The sequence below is a fragment of the Rosa chinensis genome, chromosome 4 (genome assembly GCF_002994745.2).
Source record: "Rosa chinensis cultivar Old Blush chromosome 4, RchiOBHm-V2, whole genome shotgun sequence".
NCBI classification, from domain to species: Eukaryota; Viridiplantae; Streptophyta; class Magnoliopsida; order Rosales; family Rosaceae; genus Rosa; species Rosa chinensis.
This window is the reverse complement of record NC_037091.1, coordinates 23,413,861-23,435,832: the sequence shown is the minus strand read 5'-3', so window position 1 is coordinate 23,435,832 and position 21,972 is coordinate 23,413,861. Positions and strand designations below refer to the sequence as shown.

Sequence of the window (21,972 nt, the reverse complement as noted above, 5' to 3'; positions counted from 1 at the left end):
TGGTGTGCTAAGTTGAGACCCTATTTGATTAGGTGATTGACGATTTGAGTGGCGAACGATTGTGAATCGTATTTTGAGCTGTTAAGAAGACGCAGCAGGATTTGAGGTGAGTAAATCTCACATGGTTCATTTACGAACGGAATTTCATTAATTACATTTAATTGTTATGTTTGAAAAATGATTTTAAGAAAATGAGTTTTTAAGTATATAAAAATGAATTTCTCGATTTTTACTACATGTGAACTATAGTTGGTATTAGTAGTCATTCCTATGTGGGTGACTACGTATATATATATTTACGTGGAATATATATATTGGTTGATATGGCATTGGGTGAAGTATTGATTTGATTGATTGATTTATCATTCCGAGCATTTCTCTTGAAGATATAAATTATCATATATTGTTGAGTTGATGTTGATAAAGGGTAATTGAGTAAAGTGTGATCCTTTCATTTATTGTCCATGAGAGACTTGGATCATTATTGATTGTGGTGTTGATTTGTATGACTTGATTGATTCATGATTTGGGGAAATTATAGAGCATGTGGGATTCGATTTTGATGATAGCTTGGAGACGAGAACATATTATTTGGAATTGGTTTTGCTATTTGTTGAGGTTGTGGGAGATGAGGAAACAATTTTATGCGACGATCTCTGTGAATACATGTGTGGTGACTAGTGTGAGGGTATGGGATCAGACGCCATAATCTTAGGTGGATGACGGGCTATGATTGAGTAAGTGGGATCAGACGCCATAATCGTGGGTGGATGAGGGGCTACGATTGAGTAAGTAAGTCAGACGCCATAACCCTAGGCGGGTGACGGGCTACGATTGAGGAGAGTATTGGATGCCATAACCCTAGGCGGTGACGGGCTACAATTGAAACGAGTTATTTTGTGAGATTGTGTATTCAGAATCGAAGGGTGAATTCTTGGTTTTAGCGTGAGTGTTTGATTTATTTATTTATTCTCCATTTTCTTTTCTTTGGTTGATTTATTTATATATATATATATATATATTTCTTTTTCATTTCATTTGTTTGATTTTAATTTAATCTCCTAAACAAAACTATATGCAGGGATTACTATGATTTCATTTGTGTGATTTTAATGTAATCTCCTGAACTAAACTATATGCAGGATTACTATGATCTCATTTGTTTGTTTAATGTGATCTCCTGAACTAAGTTTCTATGCAAGGATTACTGATTTTGTTTGATTCTTATTGTGTGTGCGGTTGTGGGTTGTGATCCGTAGCGATCGTGAGATGAGTTGAGATGTCTTGATTTTGGCAAACGCTTTATGTTGAGGGGAGTGAGTGTGATTTGGTGGTTATGCTGTTGAGGCAAATGATTGGTGATCTGATAAATTGTGGGGACGTAGAGTGTTTAACATATTTGGAGTTAATTGTGTAATTGGAGTTTATGGGAAAAGAGATAAAATGAATTGAGAGACAGAGCATGTGGGTGTTAGTGGGTTGAAATGATTGAGCATGATATTGATTATTATGAACTTGACGTTTGTGTTGTGATGATTGCTTGTTTATTTTGTTAGACTGAGATAGTGAAAGCATGTTGTTGTGGAATTAAATGTTAATGCTTTAATTGTCTCACGAATTGAGGAATTATAAGCATGAGTGACGTGAGTCATTTTAATTGAGTTTACTCATACGTGCTTAAAAAGCTTACCGGGATTGTTTTGTTCAACCCGGTGCACTATTCTATGGTGTAGGGTTTATTGTGCAGGTTAGAATATCGATTAACTGTCATCGAAGCTGAGGGGTACGTTCGGTAGCGCGGACGTCGAAGGGTAATCTTATTTTTAAGTCTTCCGCTGTGTAGTGAGTTGTGGTGGGTGTGTTTACATATTGAATTGTCATTCAGTTTAATTTGTAAACTATTTATAATGTAATATGTGACTCTAGAGAACGGGTCTGTATTGACATTGTGGGTTCAGGACATCTTTACTTGTTGTTCTTTAAAGAATTTTTCCTAGTGTTTAGTATTGATGTCTAAACCATCACGCCCTGTGTATTTACTCTGATAATTAATTGTGTTTGAAAATCGGGGCGTGACAACCTCTAAGAACACTTTCTACCCTCCAAGATGCAAAACAAAGTGAGAAATGCTTCTTAGTATGGTATTTTGGTTTCTAATAAGAGAAAGGAACCAAAAGCACCATACAATTCCACAAAATCTCTTAGAACAATGATGAACAAGGCTTGAGTATATGAAACTAGAGTTGTGATTGATCAAAAGTGTATAGATACTTCGGTTTTGGTAAGGAAAAACCAAGAACCCAAGAAGCTATACACCTATCTCTACACAAAACTAAGAAACTATGAACTAAAGCTAAGAAACTAAGAGAAATGTGTGAAGAGATGTGTGAGAGAGTGAGAGGAGAAGATGAAAAAACGTCCAAAATGAAGGGATGGTGTTTTTATAGGCCAAAAATGATGAATGGAGGGTGGAGATCAAAGGAAATGAAGGGCCAGATGTGATTGACAAATGTGTAAGCAAAAATGTGGATGTAGTCTTTAACTCCACATAGAAATGACCTAAAAAGCCCATAGATATTTTGTTGGAGAAGAAAAAGTAAGAGTAGAAGGGTCATTGTGTAAGGGAACAAAATAATAAATGGGAGACAAAGGTGGAAGGTGTAAGAATAAGACCACTTGTCATCTTCAAATTTTGAATTTCAAAATAATCTAGACCTAAAGTCTTCCCCCTTAAAGTCTCTAACCCTAATCAGCTCTTTCTTCTCCTCCACACATGGTCTTGGCAGGCCAACTTGGGTGGAATCCAGCGTTGAATAACGTTGACTCTCATTTCGTCATGTTTCCGTACTTTCTTCCTTCAATTTAATCTCCACCAAGACTTCGGAGTTAGCCTTCGGTTTTTTCATACCAAATGTTCCTCCATGAGTGTAGATCATCCTAGTAAAATTTCAGAGCTTATTTCACCGTGATGTGGCCGAAAATACTGCCGGAATCCGTACAAGTCCGGTTTTACAGTTTTTGTCTTCTAGTGCAGAAATTTACACCAATCTTTTTAAGGTCTCTTCCATTCCGAACTAGCTCTTTAACTCTTCATAGAAAATGATCCTTGGGATGTCTAGAATGGATATGGAAAGTTTTAACTCATTTGGTTAGTCTTCCACTCCTTCTTCCTTGCCTAACTCGGTTTCTCCTAGCCGGAGTAGGAAAATGTCCTAAGATTGACTTTTTAGTGCATTCTCAAGCTTCTCCATCATTTCCTAGCATGATAAGGAAAAAATAATAAATATATATAAATAAACAAAAAGGTTAAGCAAAAATGCAAGATTAGAGGAATAATTACTAGGTAATTATGTACCTAACAGTACCCCCCCTCCCTCACACAAAACACTAGGGTTTCATCTATTTATAGTATCGGTGGGAAAGTCATTTTTGTCCTCGAAAATTATGACGAATTCATAAACTTCTGTATAACGTATTTTTCTCATACGAACTCCAATTTGGGCATGCCACATGTTCACGAACTAGGTTTAACGTGCTCTACAACTTTCCAGAATAGAGTTTCCTCAAAAACTGAACAAAAAGTCAACTTTCGGTCCTCTAAATAATCGAAATGAAGTTAAAGGTAAAGATTTTAATCGTTTACCGTCCAAATGACTAGTCAACGGGTAAATTAAGGTACAGATGTAATATCATAGCTGTCTCAACATTCTATCGCATGTGTATCACTAGTTGTATTAATATTGTATCACCAAAACACATTTTTTCACTTCATTTTGTCTCAAACTACTTTGTGGGTCCTAGCGATGTCTCAACATATGTATCAATACCATGTCATACGTGTCATGTGTATCATCAACACACATTTTTACTCTATTTTGTCCCAAGTAACTTTGTAGATCATGCTCATCATGTTAAATACCTATCACACATGTATCAACATTGTATCACTAGGCTGTTGCAAACATATTTTCACTCTATTTTGTATTGGATCACCTTGTGGGACCGACTTGCCATCTCTCACATATATTACAATTATATCAACACTGTATCACTTGTGTATCACACTAGGTAAAAAAAAGGTCATTTCTAAATTTCAATCTTATGCCATACATAGAAGAATATAGTAGTGAAAAGAAAAATTCAATACACTCACCATTTTGAAATCAAATACATTTTCTTCTTTTGTTCGAGAAGGCCAATGGTACTCTAAGCTCTCATTCATAAATACTATTGTCTACTACTGATTGTAATCTAATTCTTTATGTAGTTTATATGAAGGTTATATCTATCACAAATTCACGTAACCACCTAAAGAATATGCGTAAAAGTCACTCAATTTTTTTATGCTTACTGTAAACAAAACAAAAAAAAATACCGTAATACAAGCACAACTAGAACAAAATCTAGTGCAAGGACTTTGTCATTAGTGCAAAAATAACATCACAAATTTCTCTTTCATCATATCATCAAATGCAAAAATAGCATTCACATATTGAAATTCTCATGATTTTCTTCATTCAATCATAGTACTTTAGGATGATTAAAAATACACACAAATCACTTGTAATTCATAGACCCAAGTCCCATATGAAACGTTCAAAATGAAACTTTCTCCTTGACATCGCAGCTACTCCAAAAATATCTAACACAAAACTCCTAAGATTAATAAATCAAAAGTAGGCAAAACCAAAATTAAACACCATAGCCAAAAGCATAAAACTAAGCCTTGGCTAAAATTACAAAATTCTCAAGACCCATAAACCAAGACCCCCCCATATGTATAGAGACTTTACCAGTATTCTAAAATTCTCATCGACCACTTCTTTTATGGCTTCTCTTTGCCGCCAAGCTCTCGTTGATGGACCTATGTCGAGGATAAGTCGATTACCAGAGTGATCGATCAAGGTTATGGATGTGTTGGAATATACTGTATGAGAGACTTGGTGCTAAATTTCAATTCCATCTTCGCACGTTTGAGGTTTGATTTTGTCATTGTAACACTGCGACTTGATTGATTGATTGAGAGATTTTTTTTTTTTTTTTGGGGGGGGGGGGGGGGGGAGGATTAATTAGGACCTCCGATCGTGCAATCAGAAAAAGGTATAATAGTAAGACTTATATTGATGTAATAGAACTAGTCTGTACATAAAGTGGCTACCAAGCCACTAATTTTGATGGAAACAAACCCATTCCCCTACAAGTCAAAAGCATAAGCTAGAGTAAACCTATGTGCTGCCTTGTTAGCATCTCTACAAATAGAACTAAAATGAGAACCAGGCAAATTCACCAAACATGTGGAAATATCATCATGAATCCTCTCCAACACAAACTTATTCTCACCTGAGGAATTAAATGTAGAAATCACACACTGGCCATTTGATTCAAACCCAACTAGAGAAAGGTCATAGGTACCTCTCAACTAATTGACAAGCAAATCGACAAGCCAATTCTTCCACAATCTCAAGTGTCGTCACAAACAACACCTTCGAATACACTCCGCCCACCACAACTCTTGAACTGTCTCTAAGTACCACTCCAATACCACCAATATGAGAAGTTTGATCAAAAGCATCTTTACAATTTGCCTTAAGCCAACTAAGGGCAGGACAACTCCACTGAACTACAGGCCTAGAAATAGAGCACCTATCTACATTCTTCACAGTCATATGAAGGCTATGGAAAGACTTAACTAGGAGTTGATTGATAGACAAAAGCTTACAAGACCTAAGCCTCTTGTTGAGTTCCTTTCAAATAAACCAAACCAAGAACAAAAATATGGAAGCTCCTTCCATGGTCAATAGTCGTAAACAGCCAGACAACCAGTCCAGCACCGTACTCTGTGAAGGTACAGAGAGCTGCTGCACTAAAAAAAAATCTAACAAATCCTACACAAAAGGGCATATCCAACGGACATGCAAAATTGTCTTTTCCCCAGATTACAAAAAAAACAACCATCTTCCACAGGAACTCTATGTAAAAGGGAGTTAAGAATTAGTAGGAAGAATAGTATAACAACCTTTTAGAAGTGGACTGTAACTTTTCTAGGAACATTAGCAAACTAAATTTCCTTCCGAAAATCAATTGTAGATCTTGTATCTGAGGTAGAAGAAACCCCATGTAACTGACTAAAAGCAAGCAGATAAGCACTTTTAGTAGTGAACATAACTTTAGAATCATAATATCAAACTAATATGTCATAAATAACTTGGTGACTCAAAGGAATAGCTAGAATCAAGTCTGCACCCTCTTGAACAAAGCTTTCCTTCACCAACTCAGAATCCATGACAACCTTGGAAGAATAAGTTCACTGATCCAAATGGGCCCCACACCCCCTACGCACAAAAGGTTTAAAAGGTATTGGTCTAAGAATCCAAGGATCATCCTAAACTATAATACCAGCATTATCCTCTACCTGCCACTGTACTCTACTCCTTAACAGACTTTGAGAAGAAAAAATTTCAATCCAACAAGAAGAAGGAGAGGAAGTTAAATAACTACTCCAAATAGCACCATAATGAAAATACCGAACAATATACAATCTAGCCAGTAAAGAACTAGGTTTGCAAACCAATCGTCATCTTTGTTTTGCCAATAGAGCCATATTATGAGCATGAAGACCATCCCTCTCATTCTCTTTAGGTTGACAGAGCCTAGACCAAGAAAGCCAATAGATCTTCTTATTTTTAGCCTTACTCCCCCACCAAAGCCGGGCATACATCTGATGAAGAGCAGCACAAAAATGTTACAGTAACATAAAACAGTTCATGATATATGTAGGAAGAGATTGAGCCACCACCCTAGTGAGAAGATCCTGACCTGCACCACTTAACAACTTGCCTTGCCAACCTTCCAGTTTCCTACTCAGCCTTTCCTTAATAAAAGCAAAAGGTTTAGACTTATTCCTCCTAAAATAAGTTGGAACTCTCAAATACTCGTCATGCTTAGGAACAATGGTGAGCCCCAAGAACTCCGCTAACTGAACATGCAGAGAAGAATCAACCCTCTTACTGAACACCACAGTGCTCATAGCAAAATTAACATGTTGGCTCGAAGCTAATTCATAAGCTGAGAGAACAGATTGAATATGTCTAAACTTCTCCTGAGTAGCTCTACCAAATAATAAACTGTTATTAGCAAAAAGTAAATGGTGAATAGTTGGCAATGTAGAATAGATCTGAATACCCTGTAATAGCTCATTCTCAGCCTTACGCTCAAGAAGCATAGAAAAAACCTTCCCATGCACAAAGTAAAAACATATATAGAGACAAAGGGTTCCCCTGTCTAAGACCACTCAAAGAAGCTAGATAACCACAAGGATGCCCATTGATCAAGAAAGAATAACGTAATGTGGTCATACACTGCACTACGATTTGGAACCAACTCTTATCAAACCCAAGCTTCAATTAATAAGATTGCCTCCGAAAATCTCCACTCCATCATATCATATGTCTTACACATATATAACTTTATAGACATCCTCCCTCTGTACTAGACTTCCAAATATGAATAAAATGGGACACCTCATTTGCAATCTATGTATTATCAGTTATTAGCCTCCCAAGAATAATGGCACTATGAGCAGAAGAAATCAATGAATCAAGATTTTTTTTTTCAACCGGTTAGCAACAACCTTAGAATAGAATTTGTAAACCATATTACAAAGGGTAATAGGTCACAAATCAGACATAATTGTTGGATGTTTTACTTTGGGAATCAAACAAACATGTGTATAAAAATGGCTGGCAACAACCTCCCTGAATGTAAAACTATCTAAACTGCAACAACAATATCATCCCCAACTTGATCCCAATAATATTGGAACAAAAAAGGGAGGCATCACATCAGGACTAGGATCCTTTGTTGGATACATCTCAAAAAGGGCATTTTTGACTTCTAACACAGTATACGGAGCATACAAATCCTCATTCATCTCCCTCGTAACCTTAGGTTTTAACATATCCACAACCTCATGCATCTGTTCAGAATAACACCAACGACTTAAAAATAGAAGAAAAGTACTCCAACACCACTTCTTCCATACATGTTGAAGAAATCTGTTAATCACCATTTTTGTCAAAAAAAAAAACCTTGGAGTTGATCTTTTGCCCTTCTAATAGACTATAAACTTTTAAAAGAGAGTTTTTAATTCATTTGCTCAAACATATATCACTATATAGTTTGAAACCATATGCTTTGCATGTGTACGAAAATTTTTCCAAAGATCAGATCACTCGACACAATATTCAAGTTGAGGACCCGTTTTGAGCTACGGCGACCTGACTGTTTCTCCATTTTCCTGCCTCACCTCGACGTCGGACCGGCACCGTTAATTTTTTCTCAGTGGCACGAATAAGAATTCGGTTTCCTTCCAAACTGATTACGACGGCGGGAAAAAGCCCAAAAGTTTTTTGGGTTCATTGACAGGTTTCCAATTCTGGGCATTTAGCGGTGTCACATCATCGATGGAGTTTCCCTCGACGTTAGCAACCTTTCTATGGTGTTAGTTTCCGACGACGTTTGGTTTCAACTCAAGTATAAGAGTTTGTCTACTTGTTGAACTCTACATGCCTCTATAATTAAATTTGAATTTGGTTGAGAATTAGAGTGTTTGAGGTTTTGGGCAGCGCCGACCACCGTGTGGTTACTGTGTATCTCTGCAGTTTGTTGTTCTTTGGTTAATTTCAGACCATGACACAACTTTCTGAAATTGAATTGATATTCTATTATGTAACGTCCCGTATCTTAATTTACCCGTTTACTAGTCATTTGGACGGTAAACGACAACTATTTTTCACTTTTTACTTTGTTTCGATACTTTTAGTGACCCTAAAAAATGACTTTTTGTTCGGGTCAAAATTTGAGAAAATTTCCTTCATGAATATTGTAGAGGACGTTAAACCGAGAGCGTGCATATATGGTACGTAAAAATCGGAGTTCGTATGCCAAAGTTATGGTCCAAATACAAAAATTACTGTTTATAGTAACTTGCTATATATAGAGAAAGTATTGCGGTAAGTTTCCATATTTTTCTAGAAACTTACCGAGCTCTCCTTTCTCCTCTCCACTCTCCATCGCGTTTTTTTTTTTCTGGGGTCTTCTTTGTCCGGCCATATCTTCCTCCACAGGCCTCCAATCGACTTGATTCCAAAAGCAATTTTTCTCACCTTGACGTCGTCTATAACTTCTCAGAAGACATCGGAGTGAAAATCGAACTGTGGAGGGCGCTGTAAGGCCGAGAAGCTGCACAGCTCGAGCTGGAAATCGCCTCCCTTCACCGGCTGATATTTTCCTTTTCCGGCCACCCCCAGCGATAAACCTTAGACTATTGGAAGCGCCTTGGGATGTAGATGATGCTCCCGGAAGCTTTTGCTGAGATTTGAAGCATGGAGGAAGAATCGACGGTTTGCAGTTTGAGGTTACTATTCATGATTCGGGTTCAACCTTCCCCTTAATTGTTGAGGTACTTCCGCTCATTTTCTAACTTAGTCACAATTGAAAGAATTAATGGGTGTGTTGAGAAGGTGCTACTGCCAAATTTTGGTGGCCATTGGAGTTGGTGGCAATGGCGGCGGCGCCGCCACTATGGGCGGCGGTAGCGGCGGCTAGGGTAGCTTTTTAATTTCAATTTCTGGCTAGTTAAATTTTATAATTATCATAGAGCTTATTTATGAAGTTTGGTGAGGATTGGTGGAGTTTTGAATCGGTTATAAATTTCTAAAGATTTGGATTTCGGTTAATGTTAATCGTGAATCCGATTGTTGGATTTCCTCCATAATTGTTATATAGTCTGAAATCGACGAGTGGGCAGTGTTGGTGAAGTTTGGTTGGATGTGGAAGAGGTTTGGATATTAATCGGAATTTTTTTTCCAAAGTTTAATAGTTTGGTTATTGGTTTTTGAGAATTCCACCATTGGATTTCTCTCAACTTTGCCCTAGAAACTTTGAATTAAAAATTGGAGTTAATGATGAAGTTTTGGTTAAATTGGAAAAGAAATTGGAAGTTTGATTTAGGAGGATAAGATATTAGAATCGTATTTAATTGCCGAATCGTTATTCACGAATTATAGTATTGTACAGGGCGACGTACCGAGCTCTTGCTCGACGAAGGAACTCGTACGCGTGATCGTCGGAATAGTACTGTGAGTGGACTTTTGTTTTTAAATAATGATGCATGCATTTATTTCTTAAAGTAATGCTCTAGTTATTTATCATATTACATTTTGAGCATATAATTGTTTTCGGATTTCTGATTTCAATTTATCACGAGGAATTACTTCCATTGATGAGTTTCATGAACTGATTATGAATTATTCCGGTTGTGATTTTTGGATATTAATTTTGTTATGCCCGGATTCGAAACTTTGAATTATGTTGTTTTTCAACAAAGTATTTTCCATGGTATTTTCCAAAATGAAATATTAGTTCATTATTGAACTTCCTTGCTTATTCATCATTGACCCGAGAATATTTTTGGCGTGTGGGACACGCCGTTGGTTTATTTATATTTCTTATTTATTTATCGACTTTCGGATTTGGCATTGGGAATGCCTTGATGATGATCTTGGAATTGATTTTGTTTCGATTTATGGAGATTATGTTTTATTATTATTCTCTCCTATTTATTTTTGAACTTGAGGTTATCTTGGCGTGTGGGACACGTCGTTGGAAATTCATTTGCGAGAGTTGGGGAAGCTTTATGGATTTATGTGGTTTTCGGATTTTCTTTTGCCATACTTTGGGTGACTATTATCATTGCTAGCATTGATCTTCCGCCTTTGTGGCGAGGTGATGGGATCACCGAAGCCCGTCCACCTTTGTGTCGCTGGTTACTGTCTTTGTGACAGTAATGCTGAAGCCCAGTATCCTAATCGCTACACTTAGTGGCGTGTGGGTATATAACGGGAGTATAGGGAGTACTTTAGCCTGGGAGGCTATCACCCGAGCCTAGGAGGCTCATTCGTATGGCTATCTTCTTCCCCTACTTTTATATTACTTCTGGGCTAGCGGGGTCTAGTCCGATGATACGATACTCAGCAGGTTTGAATTACAGTTTCCAGTTTCCTGGTTTAAAGAAATATGTTTTATAAACGTTGCATGCATCGAAGTTTTATAAATTTAAATAAATGCGGGAAAGTATTACAACTTTACTTCTTTTAAATTATTTAGCTAGTTGTCTATTTTTGTCCACTCACACTAACGTGTTTTCAATACTTTTCCCCTAGGCCCTTCGGTTTCAAATGCCCAGTTTGCAGGCTAGGTTAATTGAGGTCGGGCGTACATGGAGTCGAGGCATAGCCAACAGCATTGCTTCCGCGTACTCAATTCAAATTATGTTTTCGTTTTTACCTAGTGGGTTAGTATCGCTCTGATAATCTGTGGGATCAATATTGTATTGGGGTTGAGACAACTATATGTGAAATTGGAGTTGTGATTTGGAGAGCAGGTGGCTCCAGGAGAATAAGGATGGATGATTTAGAAGTGTAAATGTTTTCCTACAGGTTTTTGGGTAGCCTACTTTTAGGGGAAGTTCTGCCAAATTTTTGGTAGAATTTCTTCTAAAGTGGGCCCTGCAGGGCCACTTCGGGCTTCAGGTTGAAATCCGGGGCGGGTCCTGTCATATTATGCTTGAAATTGGTTTGTGGTTACGATGGATATCAATGAAGATTTAGGTACAAAACATCATCTGAGTATACACTATGAACTGTGGTAGTTTTGATTATTTTGGGTGTCCAGAGTAATTTCAGAGAAGTTATGATTGATTGATTCTAATTTGGATTGAGGATTTGATACAAGGAATTAAGGTATGTTGCAATCCCATAAGCAGAAGGATAAAGATTTCAGAATGCGAGTCGCATTGTTATTAGCTTTGAGCAACATTGGAATTGTAACTTATATTCTCGTAGGGTCTCCCAGGGAACATTCTCTGCTAAAATGTTGAATAGAATTATAATTGAAGTTGGTGAACTGTTTGACTTTGGTTAAATTAAATCTTGAATGTTATCGCTTTGTATAAAAGCATGCGTTATAATGATTATGATGTCATTCATGATACATTTGCATTAGAAAATGTGCATATATAAAAGGAGTTTGAAAGGATTTGTGGAATATGTGGATTAAGAGAAATGAATTCTTTTGTGTAGTTGAGCTTAACTTGTAGGGACCAAATTTCAGGTGGGCTAATAAAGCTGTTTGATTTTGGTGATCGAGGATAAGCAAAATGACTAGCAAAAATGGAATGTGGTTTGAATTGTTACGAGTGTTAGATCATATATTCGAAACATCTAGAGTCACTCTCGGTTAATAAAACACACGATGTGAGCTCTTTTGTTTTGATATATGGACTAGAGCGTAATTCAGTGAAACTGATTTGACATGCATCGATTCTATTATTTATTTTTGTAAGAATTATTTGATAAATTTATTGTGACATGTAGATAAGAATGACTTGAAAAAGTTTGCCCTACTAAGCGTAAGCTCACCCATATAGATTTTTGTCCAGGTATGACACTAGTTTTGAGAAGTATAAGAAAGATGACATTTATGATTGCGAGACTCGAAAAGAATTATGGAAGATTAGAGCAAGAGGCGTTATTTTTCTTCGTAATATATATTTTTTATTTCAAATGTTTTATATTAAACGACGTCTGAAAATGTATTTGGAGTTGTTTTGATTTTATTTTACTTTTATCGCTCACACCTCGGATTCAGCATTAGGTGCTTAAAATTCACCGACACCTGGTTTGGGGAATGACAGTATCCCTCACTTATTGAATTTTAATATAATCTTTGGTTTGAGGGTATTTGTGTATTTCGCACCAACTTTAGCTAACAAAGCCTCTTTTCTGATTGAAAAATTATTAAGAAATCTGATAATTGGTGGGCTCAGATTATGAGGAGAAAATATTTGAAAAAGGTTAATTTCTTCCAAGCTAAGAAAAAACAAGCCAGCTCCTTGGCTTGGATGGGAATCCTTGACTGTAGAGGCCTCCTTATGCTAGGTTTGAGATGGACTGTTGGCAATGGAAAAAATATTAACTTCTAGACCTTTAACTAGGTTTTCCCCTTTCCTCTTCGTAATCTCCTAAATGATAGCCAAAAGACGAGTATCAATTAGAATGATTATGTTGCTGATTTTATGACTAACAAATGTTGGAATAAGCAAAAACTCTTGCAAGTACTGGATCATAGCATTGTGGACCAAATCTTGGGTAATCCCATTCCTGTGTTTGATCAGGATGATGAGCTTATATGGGGACCCTCACCTAATGGTAACTTCTCTATCAAAACAGCAATAACTTGGTTACAAGATAAGGATAAATATGTTCATGTTAATGCTGATCTTCTAAGAAAAATGTGGCGCCTAAATATACCACCAAACTTGGTTACAAGATATCAAGCAAATATGTGCTTGCTTTGATAGCTGCTCTTTTTGTCGTGTGTTTAGAGGACTAAATTTTCCAACGGACACCCTTGCAAACCTTGGCCACACAAGAGACATGGATGCTGACTTGGATGGATCTTACCCCCTTTTAGATTAGGAATGCAGTTCTATTCGACCGTTTAGGGTCGGGTTGTACTATAGGTTCTAGTTTGTAATTAATGTTACTTTTCGTATAAAAAAAAATTAGAAAATTACATAGTAGCACCTAACCAAAGATATAAACACAAAAAACCCACATTCAATTTGTTTTATACAAATAAGGACACAAGCTCAAGCCCAAAACCAAATTAAACAGGTCTGGCTTCGAATTTTGATAGAAAATGACTAAAATGTCCAATTTTCATTAGAATTTACGCTCATGCCACTGGGCATAATACTCAACGACCGAAACACAAAATCCCAAAATCAAAACGCCGCTGTTCTCTCGTCTCGCCGCTGTTCGGGTGCTTAGGTATCGCTTTCAAGTTCGCCGAGATGGACCACGTAGCAAAGGTACGAGCTTTTTATTGTTTTCAGATTTGGGTTTGATCGGAATCGGAAGAATTGAAGGTGAATTTGATGGAATTGTGGATGATTATATATAGGTGCATGATCTGGCCGAAGCTTCGAAATCAATCTCGACAACCAACCCAGATTGCTCACCAATCACCATGTTTGGCACAGACACGGATTTTTCCTTCATTCGAATCATACTGGGAACCCAAAGAATGCTCTTCTTTTTCACAAACCAACCCAGATTGCACACCAATCACCGCGTTTGGCACAGACATGGATTTTGCCTTCATTCTAATCATATTAGGTTGGTGGACCGGGATATGGAGGCGGGCACTGTGAGAAAGGCGGGTCCTCATGCGAGGAATTTGCTGAGAGTGAAGAGTAGGATTGATATGGTGAAGGTGCTGTTTGAGCAGATTATAGTCACCAAGTATGTTCCATTGCTTCAACTGGTTTATAAAGTTTAAATCTTTTTTGAATGCTAATAGTTATATTGTAGCTTATAGTTAATTTGGATTGTATGTATGTGGGAAATTGGTTTTGTTTGGTAATGACCGTAATGTATTGATTTTGTTTAATTTGCTATGTGCAACTGTGTGCAGTTTATATGAAGTTTCTTTCTGCAGTGCATTATTGCTATGTGCTACTGTGTTAAATTGAAGTTTGTTTCTGCAGTTCATTATTGCTATGTGCTACTGTGTTTATTTGAAGTTTATTTCTGCTGTTCATTATTGCTATGTGCTACTGTGTTCAATTGAAGTTTATTTCTGCAGCTATGTGCTACTGTGTTCAATTGTAGTTTATTTCTACTGTTTATTATTGCTATGTGCTACTGTGTTCAATTGAAGTTTCTTTGTGCAGTTTATTTTATGTGCTACTGTGTGCAGTTTCTTGTATTTGTGAAATTTATTTGAAGGTATGTGCTACTGTGTTAAGGTGAAGTTTGTTTCTGCAGTGCATTATTGCTATGTGCAACTGTGTTTATTTGAAGTTTATTTCTGCTGTTCATTATTGCTATGTGCTACTGTATCAGATTGGACGAGTACAGTAGCAGGAATAGGCGATGACGAGTGCAGTAGCAGAACACGAGTACAAGTGCAGTAGCAGAACACGAATACAAGTGCAGTAGCAGAACTGGACGAATATGAGTGCAGTAGCAGGATTAGGCGATGACAAGTGCAGTAGCAGGATTAGGCGATGACGAGTGCAGTAGCAGAACACGAGTACAAGTGCAACGAGTGCAGTAGCAAGATTAGGCAATGACAAGTGCAGTAGCAGAACTTGACGAGTATGAGTGCAGTAGCAGGATTAGGGGATGACAAGTGCAGTAGCAGGATTAGGCGATGACGAGTGCAGTAGCAGAACACGAGTACAAGTGTTGTAGCAGGATTACGCGATGACGAGTGCATTACCGGAAGAGGGGATTTGTGTTGGGAAATGTACTAGTGAGACGAAGTTTAGAAAATTTTGGTACCTCAAATTGTGGAAATTTCAATGGATATTTTGCTTAAATTAAAATTTAGAAAATTTGATGGAAGTTTTGATATATGTGGTAAATATTCGTATCTAAAACTAGTTTTAAAGATATTTTGGAAAGTTTAAAATATCAATAAAGCTAAGTTACGAAAAAAAGTAACATAAAAAAAAGTAATATAAAGTGATTATTCTAAAAAATAAAAAAAAGTAACATAAAAGGAATTAGAAATAAATAAAAAAAAGTCAAAAAAAATAGTTAAAGGTAAAAAAGTAAATTAATTCATGACATGTGGCAAGTGGAGAGCAGATTGTCCTTATTTGTAATATTTAACCTTATAAAGGGATTAGAAGTCAAAAGAAGTAGATAAGGATAAAAAGGTAAATTAACTCATGACATGTGGCAAGTGGATAGCACATTGTCCTTATTTGTAAGATTTAGTCCTTATATGTTTAATTCAATCTTTAGATGATTTATTTGTTAAATCCTCTTTTGTCAATAACTTATATGTAATTTGTTAAAAAAAAATCTCATCTTTTATATAGATAAATATAAAAATTGTCCTAGATCTTTATGTATCATAAATAAATTAATAAATAAGAAGAATGAAATTCACACTCCTAATTTGCAATCCACATTCATTCTTTCCTCTTTTAGAATGAAATCCACACTTTCAATTTTTGTCTTTACAAAAAGACAAATTTTAAGATACTAATAAAATAAAAAAAACATAAAGTGTGGATTGTAAAATTAAGAGTGTAAATTTCACTCTCCATAAATGAAAATGCCATTTAGTGACAACCTTAAGGTGAAGCTTTTCACGCATCAAACTTAAGGTGCTTCAAGGGGAAACATTGGCACTTCGTAACAAAAGCACTCCTAGAGAATCTAAAACAAAGCCGGATAATAATTATTAAGCTATGTTTGAGATTTGCTTATGTAAGAGTGCTTTTGTTATATAATACTCCTCTTGAAGCGGTTATGAGTAGAGCTTTTGTTTAAAAATTTCAAGTGATTTGTGTAAAAGCACTTACAGTGATTGGGCTTGTATGTATAAAAATATTTTTAAATTAATAAAAATTTATAAATGCACAAAATAACCAAAAAAATGGAGTGTGTCTTGAGTGAGTTCAAGGTACGAACCGTCTTCCTAATTTAAAATAAAAAAAAATTACATTTTTTTTTTTTTACTATAAAAAGCACATTCAATAAAGACTTCTAACTTTTTATGCCCAACGCTCCCAAAAGCTCTTTCGCTTTCAAACTATCGAAACCGTTTTTGCCAGTTTTAGAAGCAATTCCAAATCGAGCCTATTATTCAGTTGCTTGTAAAATTGTAATAATCAAAATTCGGGTCAGCTCAGAATTTTGGGTTGGGCTTGGTTCTCTCTCGTACTAGGCTTTTGGACTTGATATTAGTTTGAAGCGTCAAATAAAAAGGCGGTTTGTTTGTTCCCGATTCAATTTGGCAAAATAGAAAAGAGCTGAGCTCTCTAGGTCTAGGGTTTCAAACTCCCTTCCTAAAACCCCTTTCTGCAACTCATCGTACTCCGCAGCCATGGCGAGCACCAAAGTCCAGCGGATTATGACACAGCCTATTGTACGTTCCCTTCCCTACATGCTTTCTCTATTTTCTTCAATTTTGGGGCTTTTTTTTTTTTCATTATTTTGATCTTGTTTTTTGTTTTTCATGTGTGGATTTTGCTACACCAGAACTTGATTTTCAGGTTCCTCCAAAGTGTAAGTCATTCTTTACTCTTTGTTCGGTGGATTTGTTATCTATTTTCGTTTCGTGTGGATTTTCTTGCTAGATTTTGACTCATTTATGGTCGATTTTGTGTTCAGAAAGCTCGGATTCAGATTTGGCTCTTTGAGCAGAAAGACGTCAGGATTGAAGGCCGCATTATTGTAAGTTTGTCTTTCTTTTCATTTTTTTTTATTTTTTGAAAGAAATTTTGTTCTTTTCTTTTCATTATTTTTGAGTGCTTTTCAGTTTTGTTGACTTGGGTTTTGGATTTTTATTCTGCTAATTAGTTCAAATTTTGGAGTTAGGTTAAGAAACTAATTGGATCATATTATATGAGTGGGTGTTTGATAATTGTTTTATGAGTGTTACAAGTTGTCATTTTTCTGGTTGCTTCATGCTTCTGAGGTGAAATTGATATTTGGCTCTTATTTTTAGTAATATGTTGTAAGTGATGTCGTTGTATGTTGTCCTCTTCTTTTGGTAAAGAGGACCCTCTATGATCGATGATCATAGAAATTAATAGAAAAGTGAAAGGAAATTTTAATCCTTACCAACTTGATCTTGTTTCCCCGGGCAACAAACATGCATGAACCATTTCACAAAGTACGTGATCTCGTTAAGTGAATGCCTGATTTTCCTTGATGGGTGTGCTGGTCAATTCTTTGACAATACGAAGCACAAGACGAGGATAGAGTGCTTAAGAGAAGTCTTCACAATGTTAAATCTTCTACAAACAGGGTGTTAAATGAAAGCCTGTTTTCCCTTGTTGAGTGTGCTGCTAAAGTCTTTTGACAATACTATGCACAAGACAAGGATAGAGTGCTTGTTTGAAACTTTTGTTTAGAGAAGTCTTCAAAAGGTTAACTCTTCAACAAACAGGTAGTGTCATTAAGTGAAAGCCTATTTCCCCTAGTTGAGTGTGCTAGTTAGCTCTCTAACAAAACTAAGCACAAGATGAGGATTAGAGTGCATATTCAAAACCTACTTTTGTTGAGAGAAGTCCTGAAAAGGTTAACTCTTCTATAAACACAGTCTCTTTATGTGAAAGCAAGTTTTCCCTTGTTGAGTGTGCTGGTTAACTCTTTTGACACAAGACAAGGATAGAGTGCTTGTTTGAAACATACTTTTGTTGATAGAAGTCTTCAAAAGGTTAACTCTTCTGCAAACCTGCTGGTTTTGTTCAGTACAGGCCCACAGAAAATACACTTAAAAGTTTTTATATAATATAGAACTTCTTTTCCTAGGCTTTGGACCTTTTTCCTCTTCCGTTTCACTGAAGATCATATTTGCTTCTCTAAAATGGATAAAATGGTTGCATAAAGGTTTAGGTATTTCTTTTCTGTATGTATTTCTTTTCTACAGTTTTCTCAAGCAAATGTACCATGCATATCTAGCCTGATTCAAATTTCTTAATTATCATGGTTGTCATCTGTTTACAGGGATTTGATGAGTACATGAATCTGGTTCTGGATGATGCAGAAGAAGTCAGCATCAAGAAAAACACCAGGAAGACATTAGGTGAATCTCCTCAAGTCTTATCCCTTTGCTCTTCTAGTAACCTGTTCTGTAATCTCTAAATTGTTTCTGGCTGTTTTAATCTTTCAGGAAGGATTCTTCTTAAAGGTGACAACATTACTCTGATGATGAACACGTAAGTCAACTTCCAACATCAGTTTCTGTCTGTCACTGTCTCTCTTAATATTTATTTATCTCACCTGTCTTTTCTTAAACTATTTCTTACTGCAAATGCCAGGGGGAAATGATATTGCTACAGTAAATGCAAAAATCAAGATCCTTGTGGCGGAATTTGATGAAGGTCCAGCTGTTTAGATTTTCTGCTTTTCTAAATACATGTATTTCGGCATATTCACTGCCTTTGAAAGGCTATCAATCTATCTTGTTTGGTTAATTTCCAGGTAATAGCCTTCTCAAGGGTAAAACCTTGTATGTAGCGCTGAACCTATGAGTAATCCAATCAACCATGTAAAAATACTTTGCCTTTTTGTTGGAAAGAAGTCATTTGTGATCTGTACTTGATGGAATCATGGTTTATGTAAAATCCATGTTTTTTGAAAGACATTCACAACTCGTTTTTTTTTTTTTGCCTTGTTCTTGTTCTATATCTTTTTAGTAATTGTTATTTTCTTCTTCTACTTGTTTTTGATTGTTTTGAATGGATCTTTTGATTACCTCTCACTCAGCATCAAGTACTTGTATAGTCAAACTGAATCTCTTACATTCAGAATTTCAGATTAGTTACTTAAAAAGTTTACTTTCAAGTAAAGGAATTATTGAATTCTAGTTTGTGACAGTATTGTAAACATGTTCAGTTTAAGCATAAGAGCAAACTCACCCGTTGGGTTAGGGTCACTAGGTCATTCCGTCATTGGGTCTGTTATTGTTTACTGCCACTAGGTGTCTATTTCTACCTGAATTGTTTCTTGAATTGTCAATTACTATTCATTGAATTTCTTATTAATTATTTATTGTACAATTGAAATATATTTAAATTAAAAATTAAAAATGAAATATAGAATTTATTACAATTTGTAGATTTTTTTATATTAACTTTTCTTATCATTTATAGCTTGGTTGTCTCCTAAAAAAGAAAAAATTGTTTTAATTACATTTGCAAACATATTAATTAAATGCCGTTGGATTGAAACTATAATTGAAACCAACGGCCCAGCATTGGTTTCAAAGAAGAAGCCAATAGCACTGAGCCACGTGCTCACCCACATTTGTTGTTGGGCCGAGCTGGCAACCAGCTTTGCCTTGGTCACATTCTGGGTCAGGATTCTAACCTTCTAAGCGACCTGGGTCAATTTGAGGCCGGTTTCCCTTTTGTGGGTGGAAGCAAAAAAATGATCCAAGGTTGCTGATTTGGCAGCCATGCCTAGGTGGAGACTGGTCTTCAGCCCACCGATGAACATGCTCTAACAGTTTGCAAGATGGGCATGTTAGTCATAGTTGACAGAGGAACAGCTTGACATCAATCACAAGCAAATTACCTCTTACAAATTGCGCTACATAACCCTTCATGGTGTAAACTTAAGCATTGACAGCTAATGAGTTAAAACCCCAAGACATTGCTTAGCAATAGCAGGGAATGACACGAGCAGGATCTTTGTATCTTTAGGGTCGGAAATGGCCTAGAATGGGGATAATTGGGCATGATTAACGACTATGAAGCTGTCAAAGGCCTAACTTACTAGACCTTGTTGCCATTGGTTATTGTTTCTGGGTTTGTAATTGTCACCCTTGAGTTCCATTGACTATGAAGACGAAGGTTTTGTTAGTACTCATCACCCTCTAAAAGGAAGTCGTGTAATTTACGGCAATTGCAGAGTTATTTTCATAGGGTGTGCGTTCTTGGCTCATAAGCCTCCACGAAGACCAAGTTTCTGTTTAATGTGATTTGGTAAATATCATAGAATCATACCAACCAAAATTACTGGCCCCAAATGGCCCGTGCAATTTCATCCATTTTCTCAGTTGCGACGTGAGAAAGTGGTGAATAAGGAAGATGGGGACATTTATCCTCAAGGGCACTTGGCTAGGGGCCTAGAGAAAAAGGGAGTGGGTCTGAGATTGTTACGAGTGAGTGAAGAAAGTGATAGTGGATGGAGGCCTGAGTGTGGGTAGGGTCCATGGACCTGGGCCTGGGCCTGATCCAGGTGTACCTTTTGTGTCGTATGGCTAAAGGAATGGTGCCATGTGTCTACCCATCAGGAGGCAAATTGCTCTGTATACTTTTGTTTTTCTCTGATGTCACGAGTCACCTAGCCTACTGATTACTGACTCATTCTCCACAAATGTGTATCACATCTAATCTTACTATAATATTCTAATGTAATCTAACCTCAAGAGAAAACAAGGATTCCTATCTTTGCTTTCCCATTGCTTCCCTGCCTAAATTTCTCATATTCTTTTGGGGCTAGGGTTCTCTTTTTAAAATAATTCGATAAATTGTGGTGACTTTTTTTATAAGGGGGTGTCAATCCATTATATGTAAAGTAGGGAACATTACAAAATGACTCACCCGAACAGTTGGGCTACGACAATATTGAGCCATGAATGAAAAACCTAAAGTAAAGCCCTAGACTAATCAACCGTAATGCAACCTTAGAAATAAGGCTCCAAGTACCACAATAACTTGACACTACCAGGGAAGCCTCCGAACACAGCCAAAATTCTTCCCCAATATTATTCTTGAACCAGAGGCTCAAAGAAAAATAAAAAATGCTATCTTAAATCTAAACAAATCTAGATTAAAGACCCTAAAAAGAAGACTGAGCCTAACAAAGCAGGCCCAGCCCCAGCCTAGCAACATAGAGACCCAAAATGAGGCCCAACACATTAGCCACAGATCACGCCGCCTGAATGCTCGCCATCGTCCACCAACGCCACCTGCACCCACCACGTCGAGCCAGATCAAAATAGAAGGAGGAAACCATCGTCCTTCATCTTCCAGCCAAACCAGAAAGAACAGCGACCGCACGACCATGAGAAGACTACCGCGAAACTAGTCGAGTTTGACAACCACCTCCTCCACCGCTCGACCGCATGTGCATGACCTCACCCATCGTCTCACAAGCCGCCAGATGCACCAAATCGGGCCTGATTCAGGGTGCTTATTTGCCTCCACTCGCACCTCCCACCCCTGAAAAGGGAGCATATCAACATGGAGACCAAGGAGACCCGTTCGACGATGACATCAAGGCGACGTGCCGTCGGACGGAGAAAAAGGGGGGAATGACGGTTGTTCCTCGAGAGAGAACGAGAGAACAAACCTTGGAGAAATTTTACTCCTAT

General features: G+C 36.9%; 1 protein-coding gene and 1 long non-coding RNA gene across 2 annotated transcripts; both read left to right on the top strand.

Annotated features, from left to right (window-relative positions):
• Positions 1-9,046: 9,046 nt before the first annotated feature.
• LOC121052903 lies at positions 9,047-11,682 on the top strand. The gene is made up of 3 exons (XR_005810193.1): positions 9,047-9,460; positions 10,078-10,139; positions 11,223-11,682. It is a non-coding gene; the product is annotated as an uncharacterized LOC121052903 (long non-coding RNA).
• A 5,167-nt stretch (positions 11,683-16,849) lies between these two features.
• On the top strand, positions 16,850-19,236 carry LOC112198235 (small nuclear ribonucleoprotein E). The gene is made up of 6 exons (XM_024339319.2): positions 16,850-17,010; positions 17,124-17,150; positions 17,256-17,318; positions 18,597-18,675; positions 18,763-18,808; positions 18,911-19,236. Exons 1-6 carry the CDS (start codon positions 16,969-16,971, stop codon positions 18,918-18,920), a joined length of 267 nt encoding a protein of 88 aa, XP_024195087.1. The 5' UTR covers positions 16,850-16,968; the 3' UTR covers positions 18,921-19,236.
• The last annotated feature ends 2,736 nt before the right edge of the window (positions 19,237-21,972 follow it).

Bases quoted from the DNA above. Each gene is read 5' to 3' on its own strand.
- LOC112198235 (XM_024339319.2), top strand. From the start codon at position 16,969: ATGGCGAGCACCAAAGTCCAGCGGATTATGACACAGCCTATT. The intron at 17,011-17,123 runs GTACGTTCCCTT...TTGCTACACCAG, and splicing joins GGATTATGACACAGCCTATT to AACTTGATTTTCAGGTTCCT. The intron at 18,676-18,762 runs GTGAATCTCCTC...TTAATCTTTCAG, and splicing joins AAACACCAGGAAGACATTAG to GAAGGATTCTTCTTAAAGGT.